Raw genomic sequence first — 15,295 nt, 5'->3', positions numbered from 1 at the left:
CTTTGGGGAAAGGAGTATTCACTAACTAGGTTGGAATAACTGGCTATTAAATATGCAAAAAATGTACATCTCTACTTTCTACTTTCAATAAAAATGAATTTCAGGGCCAAGCATTTCTGTAACCAAAGTAAGGACCTCTGAAGATCCATTTCTCTATTAGTGTATTAAAACACTGGTAGAGTTTTTACCAGTTTAACTGGTAATAAAAGTCCTTCAGAAGAGAATAGTACCATTAATGCTTTATTTTTATTGTTTAAATTAAATGATATGTGAATTCTTCACAGTAGTTAAGTGTTATGGTCTTAAGTTAAAAAATTTTCATAAGAAGGTAACAAAGATCTGGGAAACAAATGCATTCCTAACTTTGGTATAATGTTAGCTTTCTCTTTTGTAATAAACTTAAAAACCATATTATACAACAAATTTTCTATTTTTAATATTTATAGATATAAATCACCATTCAATAGCAGTTCTTCCAAGTTATCAGGATTTCGAGCAAGCTGCAGGATCAAAGCAGAACCCCGAACTTTGTCAGGAATATCTTCATATAGTAACTCAATGTATTCATCCATGTCATTAATGTTAGCAACTTCATCAATCTGAAAGAAAGGAAGAGGAAGTACTCTAAAAGAACAACAATGTTCAACAAAGCTACTGTCAAAAGAAGGATATTTTATGGTCAATATATTGCCCTTTTAATAACAGACAAGTTTTCAAAGTACTCATAGTCCTTTCATAGAGGGGAAAATTAGACCTTTGGGTGCTAGGAATCCAATACAAAAGTAGTTATATATTATATAAAAATAAGATATATACTCTAAAATTGGCCTATTAATATAAAGTATCTTAAATGTAATACAAAATAATTTAGTTCTACTTCAATAGGTTAATTGGTATTTAAAAATATAATGCAATAAGAATATTTAAAACACTTCAAAACTTACTTGTCAAAGTAAATATATCTAAAAAACATGCCACTAACTTTTGCCTGTATGAAATACTGAAATATCTACCTTTCCAGGTTCTAAGTTCAATAATTTCTAATTTCCATATCTATTTAATGTTATTATATGAATTATTGATGGGAAAATGGAACAACCTTACAATCAATCAGTTATCTATTAGATCAGAATACAGTCTTACCTCCATTCCTTCAAAAGGAGGTGGATCTTTAGGCTTGCTTGATTTTTCTTTTTTTTCTGTAAAAAGATTTTTTTTTTAATGAGAAGAACTAAGTTTTTAGAGTTACTGGGCAATTTTTATTTTTAGCAGCTGACTTCAATTATGGCTGAGTTGAGGATCTTAAAACTGAATAGTTTATAAAATCATCTTTTTCCCGATAAATAAAAAAATCAAAACTGTTCACCTATAATCCACCTGTTCTAATGAGGATATCAAGGAGAGTATAAATGATCCCAAAGTCATAATTTCATTTCCTCCTTTGTTACTACCTTTTTGGGTATGTAAACAGCCAGACTCGCCAACAAGAAGCAATATAGTCCCTTCTTAACTCACATTCAAGATGGGAGGAGGAAAATCAATAAGGCAATGATACATTAATAAGTTGAGTAATATAAAAACTAAAATGGAAAAAAAATCACTGAAGGTAAGGAATCACATAAATTAAGGATTACTATTTTGTTTCAATCACTTTTAGGGTGCAAGATTCTGGCTTTGAAATTGTGAATATCAAGTAAAAAAGTTAAAAAAGAAAAATGGAATAGTTTTTTAAAAATAAGTGTGTATTTAACATAGCAACAGTATTTCATTTATGTCTTCAAAACATTAATATCTACATAAGCAGATTGATTTGAACAGATTTACCCATGTTGACATGAAAATTTCCTTATATTCCTTTAATTTGGGAGGAAGAAGGTGAGAAAACTAATTTACCTTGAAAACACAGTTCAAGGGTTTTAGTAGTAAAGATACTCTAATGTAAATGCACTTGGGATTAAATTAATTAGGCATGAGGAAAGATCAATTTTAAGGACACTGTATAACTCAAAATAAGTACACACACTTCTTGCTAGAATACAGGATTTACTTTGCTCACTTTGAACTTATTTATCAAAGGAGTTATCGCCCTCATTTATAGAGATCTTAAGTAGAATATTCTATCATGAAACAATAAAAATTCTTAATATTTTCCTTATAGCAGTTATTATGAATAATTAACATACATTGAATGCCAGTTATGTAGTTGGATGGAATCAAATTCAAACTGCTTATTTTTGCTTTTAAATAAATTTAACATCACTTAATTAATCCAAAAATACATACTGATCACATTAGATATTATATTCAGAGCTAACTAATAAAAGTGTATGTTAGACACAAGGCATTTCATTTGCTGTAAATAGAAAAGACAGAATAATTTGAAAAAAGCCCAAGCAAATTTTCTTTTACTTCTTTCTACTTAGTATAATCAACACTTAAGCATTTATGAATTATTTCAAAGGCACCACATTTTAACTCACCAATGGTGAAAGACATGTAAACTTAATCAGTACTATGAAGTAGAATATGTATTCAATAATCTGAGATGACTTTCTATTCAAATGTCTGTATTTTTACTTTGTTTCATTTTTGGTTTAGAATATTTGATGATGTCTTCTAAAAATAATTGCTTAGCTTTAATATTTTAATGGGTTGGTTCTTTATGAAGAAATTGAAGACAGAAGAATGGCAACAAGGAAGACATTATGAATGAAAAAGGCAGTATTTTCCTAAGAAAGATTCATAAAACTTGTATCTTTAGGATAGTTGAAAACATATGACATATATTTTAACATTTAAATGCTTGAGTCACCCATTCAAATTATAAATTAAATCTCTATAAGAAATTTAGAAAATATAAATCTAATCGTGTAGAGAAAATATTTTGCCGCCCCAAATTCTCTCCTTTCATTATTCTAGAGTCAATATGACAGACATTTGCTTTTTCACTCCTTACCTTAGCACATATGTACACAAACATACACACACACCACAGTATGAAATATACACAACATACACACACAAACATACAGACACAAACACAAACATACACACCTACCACAATATGAAACAGAAGCAGATCATTTTGCATAGAAGTATCTAATACAGAGCCTTCCTGCAGGAAACTAATAGGTTTATTCTTTCATTCATTATTTACTTATAGCACTGGCAAAATAAAATAAAACAATAACAAAACAAACCCCATGATTGAAATATCAAAAGCAAAAACTATAGTTAAAGAACTCTGGTTATGCATTAAAAAGTAAGGAATTATACTTACCTTTTCCTGACAATGAATCCCGGCGGTTCTGTAGATAGTACAACAGCTGTTCTACCTCATTTAATTTTGAGGGATGAATAAGTTTACATTCTTCAACCACCTTCCGTGCCAGGGAAGTTATATCGGTGTTGGCATTGAGACTCTTAAGACGAATGCTGTAAGCATATCAAAATTTTCCAACTCAGGTAATACCAAAGTAAGTGATAAAAATACTACTTCCAAATAAATAGTTATAAAGTATTTAAAGGTACCTGACACAGACTCTTTTAGTAAAATATAATAAAGTATTAGATGTAATTAGGCTTAGAAAAATGCAAACAAATGATTTCTTTGAACTGGACAGGCAAGATCACAAAGGGAACATAAAATCTACATCTGACTCTTCTAGACAAGATAGCATATCTTGTCTAAGATAGGTATCTTGTTTTAAAACAGTCTTTCTGACAACATATATGAAGTCTTAATTAATCATTATTGGATATGAGAATCCATATTGCCAAAAATAAGTAATTTTCTTGACCAAACTCATAATTATTTAACTAGGGACACACACATAATATCAGTATTTTCAGATTCAATTGTTTCTGGTGGAAACAATTGGCAATGTACATGGATTTGTGGTACCAGGGAGAGCCATGAAGACACAAAATTAGGTTCAGGTGAAAACTCAATTGGTGGCAAAAGACTCAAGCAGATGTACCCATGTATGCCTAGAGAAACATTAACAAAGTAGTCACTGTGTGGAATTATTTTTTGGTGAAGACAGCCGATGTTGGAAGAGACATCAAGATATTAGAGGCAGTTGGGACAGAGATCTCTGAAAAATGCCTTGTCCTCAGCATCTGTGAAATCATTATTCAAATACTGATGATCTGAAATAAGTGCAGCATAGTGATTTATATATTATTCCCAGCTAAACAGTCTTCCCTCGATCTGGTCCTCCCAGGATTCTACAAATTACTTAATAGTCTTTAACAAATTCCTTTTATGCTTAAATTTGCTAGAGTGGTGGGGGTACCTGGGTGGCTCAGTGGTTGAGCATCTGCCTTCAGCTCAGGTTGTGATTCCAGGATTCACACAGGGATTAAGTCCCACATCAGGCTTCCTGCGGGAAGCCTGCTTCTCCCTCTGCCTATGTCTCTCTCTCTCTCTCTCTGTTTCTCTCATGAACAAATAAAATCTTTTTAAAAAATGTGCTGAAATGGCTTCTAATGTATGCGACAACCAGCAATACTTAGTCCATTTAACTTTTCTTTAATCTATTTATATTCCTATGGTTTTAAATCTTTTAAACTATTTATTTTTGTATAATTTTAGCTGCATATCCAGAAGGCATTACGTGGTGCCTTTACAACAACTGATGAAACAAAACTGATACATTATCACTGAATGAAGTTCACAGTTTACATTAGGGTTCACTCTTTGTGTCCTATAGTTCTCTAGGCCTTGAATGTATAATGCCATGAATACACCATTATAGTATCATACAAAATGGTTTTACTGGCCTAAAAATGCCCTCTGCTTCACCTATTCTCCCCTCCGTCATCCCTTGCACTCCTGACAGCCTCTAATCTTTCTACTTTCGTTTTTTCTTTTCTAGAATGTCACATATTGGAATCTTTCCAGTCTGGCTTCTTTCACTTAAATGCATTAATATAGTAAGGTACCTCAAATGTGTTTTCACATCTTGATAGTTGAATTCTTTTTAGCCCCGAATTGTACTTGGTGATATGAATGCACCACAGTTTACCCGCTTGCCTATTGAAGGATACCTGGCGTGCTTCCAATTTTTGACAATTATAAATTTTCTACAAACATTAATTCTCCTGTTTTTGTGTGGACATGTGTTTTCAACTCATTAGAGTTCATATCTAGAAACACAACTGCTGGATTATATGGTAAGCCTATGTCTAACTTTGTAAGCAATTGCCAAACTGTCTTCCAAAGTGGTTATAATAAATACCACTTTATATTCCCACTAATAATGAATGAGTTCCTGTGGCTCTATATCCTCACCAGCATTTGGTGCTGTCAATATTTTGGATTTTACCTATTCCAATAGGTATGTAGTGGTATATTGATTTGATAAAGTAGATTTTTCTATCCTTTTTTAGATCTATTTTCTACCAACATATATATTAACAATCTGACTCATCTTCTTTCTATCCAAGGTAATAGATTTTCTTCTTTCAGTGTGTATGCCTCTCTCCTAACTCCTTCCCTCATTATAAAAGACAAAGAAAAAACAGGTAGGGCTAGAATTTTTAGAAAATGTCAACCATATGTTTAGTGATTATACTCATAGTAAAAAATCAGAACCTCATTAGGCAGTCCATACCTACTAAGAACATCAAAAACCTAGAAGAAAAATACCCAAATTATTTTTGGTCCATAATCATCAGTATCTTATAAAGAAATCTTGAGAAAACTGGGACTCCATTGAAGATGGGCTTAAATATTCCTTTACCTAATAAGGGAAAATGAAATATAGTACAAGTCTTTTAGACCTGGGCCATAGCACTGACTACCTCAATTTAATGACAATTTCACTTCGTATTTGTCTCAGCCTATATGAGATGAGTGTCCCTCTCAAAATCAGCCTATATGAGTGTACCTCTCAAAATCCTTATCCCCAGTTGCTGCCATTGCTAAAACTTCTTGAACTATCAACAAACTACATTCTCCTTTTGGTCCTACAGTGATTTCTCTCCAAACCTTGCGCAGCCACAGTTGAGTATCACAAGGTTGAATTACTTAGGTTTTCCCTTACTGAAGTTAAATCCACGTACTCCAGCCATAGTTGGTAGTAACTCCTGCCAAGTGGTTGACACTTGGGTGAATGTATCCTTTGTCTAAAAAGTCCATGTATTTCCAAGCAATAACAATATTCTCATTTAATTCTAGCTGAAGGAGGCTACTTACTGCATTCTTAAGAACTAAAAATGAAATATCTCACCAGAAATGTGGATATCTGAAGTTCTAAAGGCAAAGACTAATCTGCTACCTTCTTTGGAAGTCAAATTAATAAGATCTCAAGAGATTTTTACATGTTCTCAAAATGCACAAAATTCAGGCAGCAATCAGAAACACATTAATGGAAGAGAAAGTGTAAAAGGACATAGTCTATGTACTGTGTGTGTGTATATGTGTATTTTCTTCAGTTTAGCGGATTATCCAAGGACTCAGTTATTTTAATGAAATATCTGTGTAATTTAGTCTCCTAACACAAAAAAGGAAGATGGATTAGGGATCTTACTAAGATATTAGGCAGTTTCTCTTTGCAGGTTGCTACACACATGCAATTTCTTAATTGCAGCACTATTAACATTTGGAGCCAAATCATTCTTTGTTTGTAGGTGGCTATCTTGCACATTGTAGGATGGTTAGCAGTATCCTGTCCTCTATCCACTAGATTTCCAATAGGACTCCTCCAGTTACAACAACCAAAAATGTCCCCAGGTATTACCAAATGTTCCCTGGGGGGGGAGGGGGGGGATCACAGCCAATTGAGAACCACTGCTATATATTTAAAATACGGTATTTTTCAGTGTGTTACACCACCAGAACATACTAGCACTTTTTAACTAGTTAAAACTCTTTTAACTTAGTTCCCAAATCATTTTTTTTTTAAATGAAGGGAGAGATGTTGGAGAGAATACTAGGTAATCTCAGACCTTCTTTACTTCCACAACACTATGGAAGAAGGGCAAGACAATTAGTAGCACAACTAATAGATTAATGAAAAAGGCCAGTTTCCAATGGGCTCCTGAAAGTATTATAAAAGAAGGAAGGAAAGTATGTAGGATGTCAGGAGATATAAGCTCAACTCATTGAGTCAGAAATGCTCATTTTATTACTAACATCTTTCATAGGGCTAGACTTTTAAGGGATGAATTAAAAGTACATGCCCCATTTGAGAATTCTAGAATTCATAGTATTTTCTACAGTTCCAGGGAAAAAAGAATACAGACAGGATCCCATAAAATAGACATTTCCTAAATTAAGCAAAAAAGTCTCACATAATCATATCTTTTATTACTGATTTCACAAGTTGTAGTAGTTTATATTCTATTATATGCATTTACTAAATGGGATAAATTAGAAATGATATTTTTCAAGAAGCCCCATCATGCTTATGTAAACCTGATCTTCCCTGGAATAAATATACTCTGATTTTATAGTTTAATATAGTCTCTGCTTCACTAAGATGAAGTATGTCTAGAAGAATGCCATAACCATCTATCATCTATGCAGATATAAATACCATCAGATTTCTACACAATTTGTATAAGGTTCACTACTTTCAAAACATACACAAATGAAAAAAACTTACATCTTTTGGCATTCCTTTCGTTCTCCCAACATGGGATCACCCATTTCTCCAAGAATAGTAGCTTCCACTTCATACTGAACAATGAGTGCTTTTTCTGATGGATGTACATCAATATTTCCTCCTTTAACTTTCCTATGTGATAAAAAGAGACAGATTAAAAACTCACAAAATGTTCATGGTTTTTACCTAGTTTCTAGTTCCAAAAGCATGTGGATTGGATTAACATATGCATTTAAATTATATTTTCTCTTGACTTGACCAAGAAACAAGTCTTTTTCTCCACGTCTGTAAACTCTGTACTATACTTATTATTCTTAGTCTTGCAGAAAGCACCTTAATAAATAGCTATACCTGAGGAAAAAGTACATTTACACAAAGAACCATGCATAAAAGCAAGTCAATAAAATAAATAAGATGTTTTGGAGAGAATAACCTCAAACAAAAATTAGCAATTCAAAAACAAAGATAGCTGCCCAAAAACTTATATTTTATTTTCTATTTTATTTTTTTGTTTTATTTCTTCTCTTTTCTTTTTACGTGGGTTCATGCATGGAGCCCAGTGCAGGGCTTGAACTCATGACCCTGAGATCAAGACCTGAGCCAAGATCAAGACTCAGAGGCTTAACCAACTGAGCCACCCAAGCACATCCCAAAATTTATATTTAAAAAATCAATCTGCCTAACAATTAGCCCATTAACTGTAACACAAAATGACATGAAGAAATTATGTAAACTGCAATATTTATTATGTATCATCTTATATAACTCTGTAAATTGTGGCATTAGTACCTAATCATTTTTCAAATCATACATTTTTTATAGTTATACATCTCAAATTATAGTGTCACTAGTAGTTCCCATGGAAAGTTCCTATATACATCATCCTTCCAAGCTTCTAGAGTTTATACAATGAATGTTTAATTATTGAAAACCAATAACAGATTGATTCCTTGTCACTTGGCCACATTTGAAGGTGACAAGACAAGTTGTACTCAAAGAGATTAAGCAATAGGAACAAGATAAATTTCTCCCTGTGGTCACAGTGGGCTAGGGGGCATCTTAGCCTGATGAGAAGAAACACAAATATGACAATGTCTTAAATTGATTCCAATAATTAGAAACCCAAAGCTTTTCCTTCTGTTAGAAATAAATGGCTTCTTATGTATATTTTCAGTGTAATTTTTAAAATGATCTTTTCATCAGAATTCTTCAAGTAAAAAAAAAAAAAAAAAAAAAAGCTAAGAACATGGAGTCTGTATTGGGACCATGACTAAGACTCAAGTAGAGAGACAGAGTAGGAAATCAAATATAACAGTGCTAGAGTGTAGGTACATCAGCAACTAAACTGACAGAAAGGTGTTCAGAACAAAGCTGGTAAAGAATGGAAGCAACTAGAAACCAGGCAGGCCAGTAAAAACAGGAAATCAGATAAACACACATATACTAAATAGGATGGTACAGAGTCCAAAAGGTAAGATAAATGGATATAAGTCGAGGTTAGCAATTAAAAGCTAAAGAAATTACAGGAATCAAAAGAACTAAGAAGAGCTTAAAAAAAAAAAAAGATGTACTAAATAGGAAGCACTACACAAACTATCTTAATTATAAAGCAAACTAGTTATTTGGTTCCTGATGAGATGGAGAGCAAACCCAGTCATGAATTTCCTATACAGAAAGGGGCAAATTCAATGAAGAGAATCATAAGGATAAAAAATGCAGATCTTATGAGAAGTCTCCTACCACCACTTTCACAGTAGGTCTTCCACGTACCAAGAGGTGAGATAGAAGCTTAATTGCTGTCTTCTGGTCTGATATCTTGCCTTTCTCAAAGAAATTAAATAGATCAAAGAATCTTCCCACTTCTTGCTAGTGTGTGTGTGTGTGTGTGTGTGTGTGTTTTAAAGAGTAATAAATTCATTCAATTTTTAAAAGTTTATCACTAAAGCAGGTTATGTTTTTATAGGAAAAGTAGAACACCGAAATTGCAAAGAAAAAAATAAACTCAAAGACCTAGAAGAAAAAAAAAACTAGAAGAAACCAATTTTAAAAATTTAGCACATGTACATTCAGATATTTTTCTACCAAATATAAATAATAGAGTGGCAGCTCTAGACTTTCTTTATAGGAGAGGCCTAAGGGTAACAATCTGGTAGAGTTGAAACTACATTGAATGGCACTTTACATTAGAGTAACACAAGTTATTGTTTATATCAATGTGGGGGCTGATGGAAATTATGGATGGATAAACCCTTCCCATTCTCCCTGGCATTGTAACTGAATATATAAAATATATAAAATGAACATATAGGGACGCCTGGGTGGCTCAGCGGTTGGGTGCCTGCTTTTGGCCCGGGTTGTGATCCCAGCATCGGGGATCAAGTCCCGTGGCGGGCTCCCTGTAAGGAGCCTGCTTCTCCCTCTGCCTATGTCTCTGCCCCTCTGCCTCTCTGCCTCTCTCTCTCTCTCTCTCTCTCTCATAAATAAATAAATCTTTCAAAATAAAATAAAATACATATATTACAACTAAGCTCATATTATACTAATAGTAACATACATTTAAAGCTTACTATGTAGTTACTTTATGACAATGCTTTGCCTTTAGAAATTCATACACTCACATTACAGATTCTCCATTTGTTGAACACCTTGATTCTTTATTTCTAACTGATGCTGAACAAAATTTACACATTTACAAAACATTCAAAATCATTATAGGGCACTTGATTGCTTTACAAAGTAGTTCTGTAAAAGCTAAAAACATTTTGTAATTCAGTTTCTCTACATATGATACAAATATTTCAACACTGACAACCATGGCTTCAAATTCTAGTTCCGTTGGTAAAATATTCCAGCTTATTTGGATACTGTTATGAATTATGTCTGCATGCAACCTATAACACGTACATATCTGCTGATGATAATTGATTTAGTGTGAAAATTTTTCCAAACCAATGTGCCTCGCCAAACTTATATTTGAATTATCGCCACAAAATGAATAATTTTATCTTAAAGCTGAACTTTCAAACTGAATTTAAACATGGAAATCAGGGATCCCTGGGTGGCGCAGCGGTTTGGTGCCTGCCCTTGGCCCAGGGTGTGATCCTGGAGACCCGGGATCGAGTCCCACGTCAGGCTCCCGGTGCATGGAGTCTGCTTCTCCCTCTGCCTATGTCTCTGCCTCTCTCTCTCTCTCTCTCTCTCTCTCTCTCTCTCTGTGTGACTATCATAAATAAAAATTTAAAAAATAAAGAAATAAATAAATAAACATGGTAATCATAATGATGTCAGATGTTTACATATCAAGAGAATGAACTTTCAAATGCTTTACCTGGAACCCATGTACTAGATTTTTAAAAATTTAACTAATTATTGGAATTAACTGATTTTTCTATTTGAAGCATCATATGACACATATCAAAACTGCTGTCTTTTAACTGTAAATTTTTTCAACAAATGGAGCCTTCTCAATAACAGCTCTATTCTTTTATATACATAAGAAAACCAGAACCTAAAATATGCAAAGTTAATTTAGAAAAATCATTTTTTAATACCAATGTGAAGTCTATGCTTCACAGAGTGATATAAAAATATATCTTCTAGCACTCCATGTAATAGTTGTCATTCTGGGGGTACAATGTTCTTAATAATTTCTGAAGTACACCCTAATGTTTCCAGACTTTATGTGGTTGATGATATCATTATGATCCTTAAAGAGAAAATAAATGCTGACATTACATTACACATTCATCAATTTTCTAGAAAAACAAAAATTTATTAGTCTTTCATTAAACAGGTACTTAAAAAAAAAAAAAAAAAAAAAAAAAAAAAAAACTATTGCTGTTGAAAGAATTTACTCCAAGCTTCCATTCAAGATGGTAGCATGGGAGGATTCTGAACTCCCATAGATACATCACATCTGCAGCTACATATGAAAAACTTTCCTCTGGATGTAGAAAAGGGGGAACCCTCTTGCACTGTTGGTGGGAATGCAAACTGGTGCAGCCACTCCGGAAAACAGTGTGGAGGTTCCTCAAAAAGTTGAAAATAGAGCTACCCTATGACCCAGCATTTGCACTACTAGTGATTTACCCCAAAGATATGGATGTAGTGAAATGCTGGGACACCTGAACCCCAATGTTCATAGCAGCAATGTCCACAATAGCTAAACTGTGGAAGGAGCCATGATGTTGTTGAAGGCAACAAATGAATGGATAAAGAAGATATGGTGTATATATATATATATACACACATACACACACACACACACAATGGAATATTACTCAGCCATCAGAAAGGATGAATACCCACCATTTATCTCGATGTGGATGGAACTAGAGGATATTATACTGAGTGAAGTAAGTGAATCAGAGAAGGACAATCATCATATGGTTTCACTCATACAGAGAATATAAGAAATAGTAAAATGATTATAAGGGAAAGAAGGGGAACTGAGTGAGAGAAATTAGAAAGGGAGACAAATGATGAGAGACTCCTAACTCTGGGAAACAAAGGGTGGTGGAAGGGGAGGTGGGTATGGGGTTGGGGTAACTGGGTGACAGGCACTGAGGAGGGCACTTGATGGGATGAACACTGGGTGTTATACTATATATTGGCAAATTGAACTCCAATTAAAAATAAATAAATAAATTAATTAATTAATTAATAAAGCCATTCAAGTATTAAAGATATAAAACAGACACACACACAATGAAAAATAAATAAAAACTTGAAGAAGAAGAAGAAGAAGAAGAAGAAGAAGAAGAAGAAGAAGAAGACCACCACCACCACCACCACCACCACCACCACCTTCCTTCTGGGGGAAAAAACACCTAAAAACTAGCTGAGTGACTCCTACACATTAAGTGAATGAGAAAAAATCCACATTGAAGTGGGTAGGAGAAACCAAGATACAATCTCACCACAAACCCCACCCCTGCCAATGTGTAGTAACCTACAATCAGGAGGGAACTCACAAACCTGAGCTTCAGCCTGAGGAGCAAAGAGTTTGAACCCTATATCTGATACCTCAACTTCTAAAGACCTACACCTGGAAGATTAGCCCTAAAATGCCTAGCACTGAAAACCAAGAAGGCTTGTGTTCATGAGACCCACAAGACTAGAGTGAACAGAGAACAGTTCATCTGAGGCAGAAGAAAGGATCAGTGAATTCAAAGACAGGGCAGTGGAACTCACCCAATCAGGAACAAAAAGAAAAAAATAATGAAGGAGTGCCTGAGTGTATCAGTCAGTTAAGTGCCTGATTCTTGATTTCAGCTCAGCTCCTAATCTCAGGGGTCCTGGGACTGAGCCACATGTTGGGCTCCTTACTCAGCAGGGAGTTTGCTTCTCCCTTTCCCTCTGCCTCTGCCCCATACTTGTGCACATTCTCTCTCAAATAAATAAAATCTTTATAAAAAAGACTACAATAAGAGAAAAAGGAGATTATTATATAATAACAAAGGAGTCAATCCAACAAAGGAGTATAAAATCTGTAAATATTTATGCATCTAACATAGGATCACATAAACATATAAAGAAAATATTAGCAGACCTAAACAGAGAAATAAACAGAAATACAAAAGTATTTTTGTATTTTGACTTTAATGCCCCACTTTCATAAATGGGTAGATCATCCAGACTGAAAGTCAATAAGGAAACGTTGGTTTTTAAATAATACATTAGACCAGATAGTCTTAACAGACATAAATAGAACATTCTATCCAAAAGGAACAGAATACATATTATTTTTCAAGCATACGTGGAACATTCTCCAAGACAGATCATATATTAGGCCACAAAACAAGTTTTAATATTTAAAGATTGAAATATATCAAGCATCTTTTCTGACCACAATAATATAACACTAGAATCAATTACAAGAAGAAAACACAAATATGTGGAGATTAAATAACATATCACTGAACAATCAACGGGTCAAAGAAATCAAAAGAGAGCTCAATACCTTGAGACAAATGAAAATGGAATTACAACATACCAAATCAAAGTATGCAGCAAACACAGTTCTAAAAGGGAAGTTCATAAGGATAAATATCTGCATCAAGGAAGAAGAAAGATCTCAAATAAACAAGGTTCCTTTATACGTCAAGGAACTAGAAAAAAGAACAAAGCCCAGAAGCACCTCGGTAATGTAATTGGTTAAGTGTCCGACTCAGTTTTGGCTCAGGTTGTGATCTCAGAATCATGAGATTGATCCATATCAGGCTCCACACTCAGCCTGGAGTCTGCTTGAGATTTTCTCTCCCTCTCCTTCTGCCCCTTCCTCCAGCTCTCTCTCCAAAACAAATAAATCTTAAAAAAAAAAAAAAAAAAAAGGAACAAAGCCCAAAGTTAGTAGAAGAAAGGAAATAACAAAGAGCAAAGTGAAAATAAATTAAATAGACCCTAAAGGGACAAGAGAAAAGATCAAACTACAAGATGATTGGCAAGACTTTAGCTAGCTTCACCAAGAAAAAAAGAGACAGGACTCAAAAAAATAAAGTCAGAAGCAAAAGAGGAAACATTACAACTGATAGCACAAAAATACAAAAGGATCCTGAGTTTTAACAATTAATTATACACCAACAAATTTAACAACAAGGAAGAAATGGGCAAAGTTCTAAAAAACATTCAACGTAGCAAGACTGAATCATAAATAGAAAATATGAACAGACCAATTATTAGTAAGGGATTGAATTAGTAATCAAAACTGTCCCAACAAACAAAAGTCCAGACCTAACAGCTTCACTGGTTAATGTTACCAAATATTCAAAGAATTAATACCAACCATTCTCAAACTCTTCCAAAAAATAGAACAGGAGGGAATACTTATAAACTCCTTTAACAAGGCAAGCATTACCTTGATACCAAAACCAGACAAAGACACAAGAAAATTATAGACTAACATCTCTAAAGAATACAAATGCAAAATTCTTCAACAAAATACTAGCAAATCAAATTCAAGTTTACATTAAAAGCATCATACATCATGATTTATTTGAGGGATACAAGGAGGGTTCAATAAATGCAAATCAATCATTATGATATACTATACAACAAAGTGGAGTATAAAAGTCATATTATTATCTTAATAGATGCATAAAACATTTGACAACATTCAACATCCATTTACCATAAAAACTGTCACCAAAATGAATATACAAAATGTACCACAACATAATAATAAAGGCCGTATATGATAAACACACAGCTAATATCATACTTTTAATGACAGAAGTCCATGCAAGAGTAATCTGTCAAGAAAAAGAAATAATGGGCATCCAAGTCAGAAAGCAAGAAGTAAAACTGTCACTATTTGCAGATGACATGATATTATTATAAAGGAAATCCTAAAGACTCAAAAAACTGTTAGAACTAATAAACTCAAGAAAGTTGCAGGTTACAAAAACCAGTATTAAGTATCAGTTGCATTTCTATAACAGTAATGATGAACCTCTTACAAGCAATTAAGAAAATACTCTCAATTACAATTATATCAAAAGGAATAATAATATGTCTAGGAATAAATTTAACCAAGAAGGCAAAAGACCTATCTACTGAAAACTAGAAGATATTGATGAAAGAAATCAAACATAATACAAATAATGAAAAGATATTCTGTGCTTATGGATTGGAAGAATTAATACTGATAAGGTGTCCATACCACCCAAAGAAACCTAAAAATT

The 15,295-nt window shown here is 33.4% G+C and overlaps 1 protein-coding gene across 5 annotated transcripts in view; it reads right to left on the bottom strand.

The window, feature by feature from the left end:
- Positions 1-15,295, bottom strand: part of KIFAP3 (kinesin associated protein 3) — a 157,558-nt gene that overhangs the window by 121,558 nt on the left and 20,705 nt on the right. For 4 of the 5 annotated variants that reach the window (XM_038542576.1, XM_038542579.1, XM_038542577.1 and 1 more), the window contains 4 exons: positions 7,614-7,745; positions 3,281-3,435; positions 1,144-1,199; positions 458-599 (listed from right to left, as the gene is read on the bottom strand). In XM_038542576.1, the coding sequence (XP_038398504.1) occupies positions 458-599; positions 1,144-1,199; positions 3,281-3,435; positions 7,614-7,745 (485 nt within the window). Of the gene's footprint in view, positions 1-457; positions 600-1,143; positions 1,200-3,276; positions 3,436-7,613; positions 7,746-15,295 lie in introns of those variants that run through there. The other variant, XM_038542580.1, reaches the window with a different exon arrangement.

Source organism: Canis lupus, chromosome 7, assembly GCF_011100685.1.
Source record: "Canis lupus familiaris isolate Mischka breed German Shepherd chromosome 7, alternate assembly UU_Cfam_GSD_1.0, whole genome shotgun sequence".
Classification (NCBI taxonomy): domain Eukaryota; kingdom Metazoa; phylum Chordata; class Mammalia; order Carnivora; family Canidae; genus Canis; species Canis lupus.
Note: the sequence above shows the minus strand (reverse complement) of the source record. Positions and strands in the feature narration are given on the sequence as shown.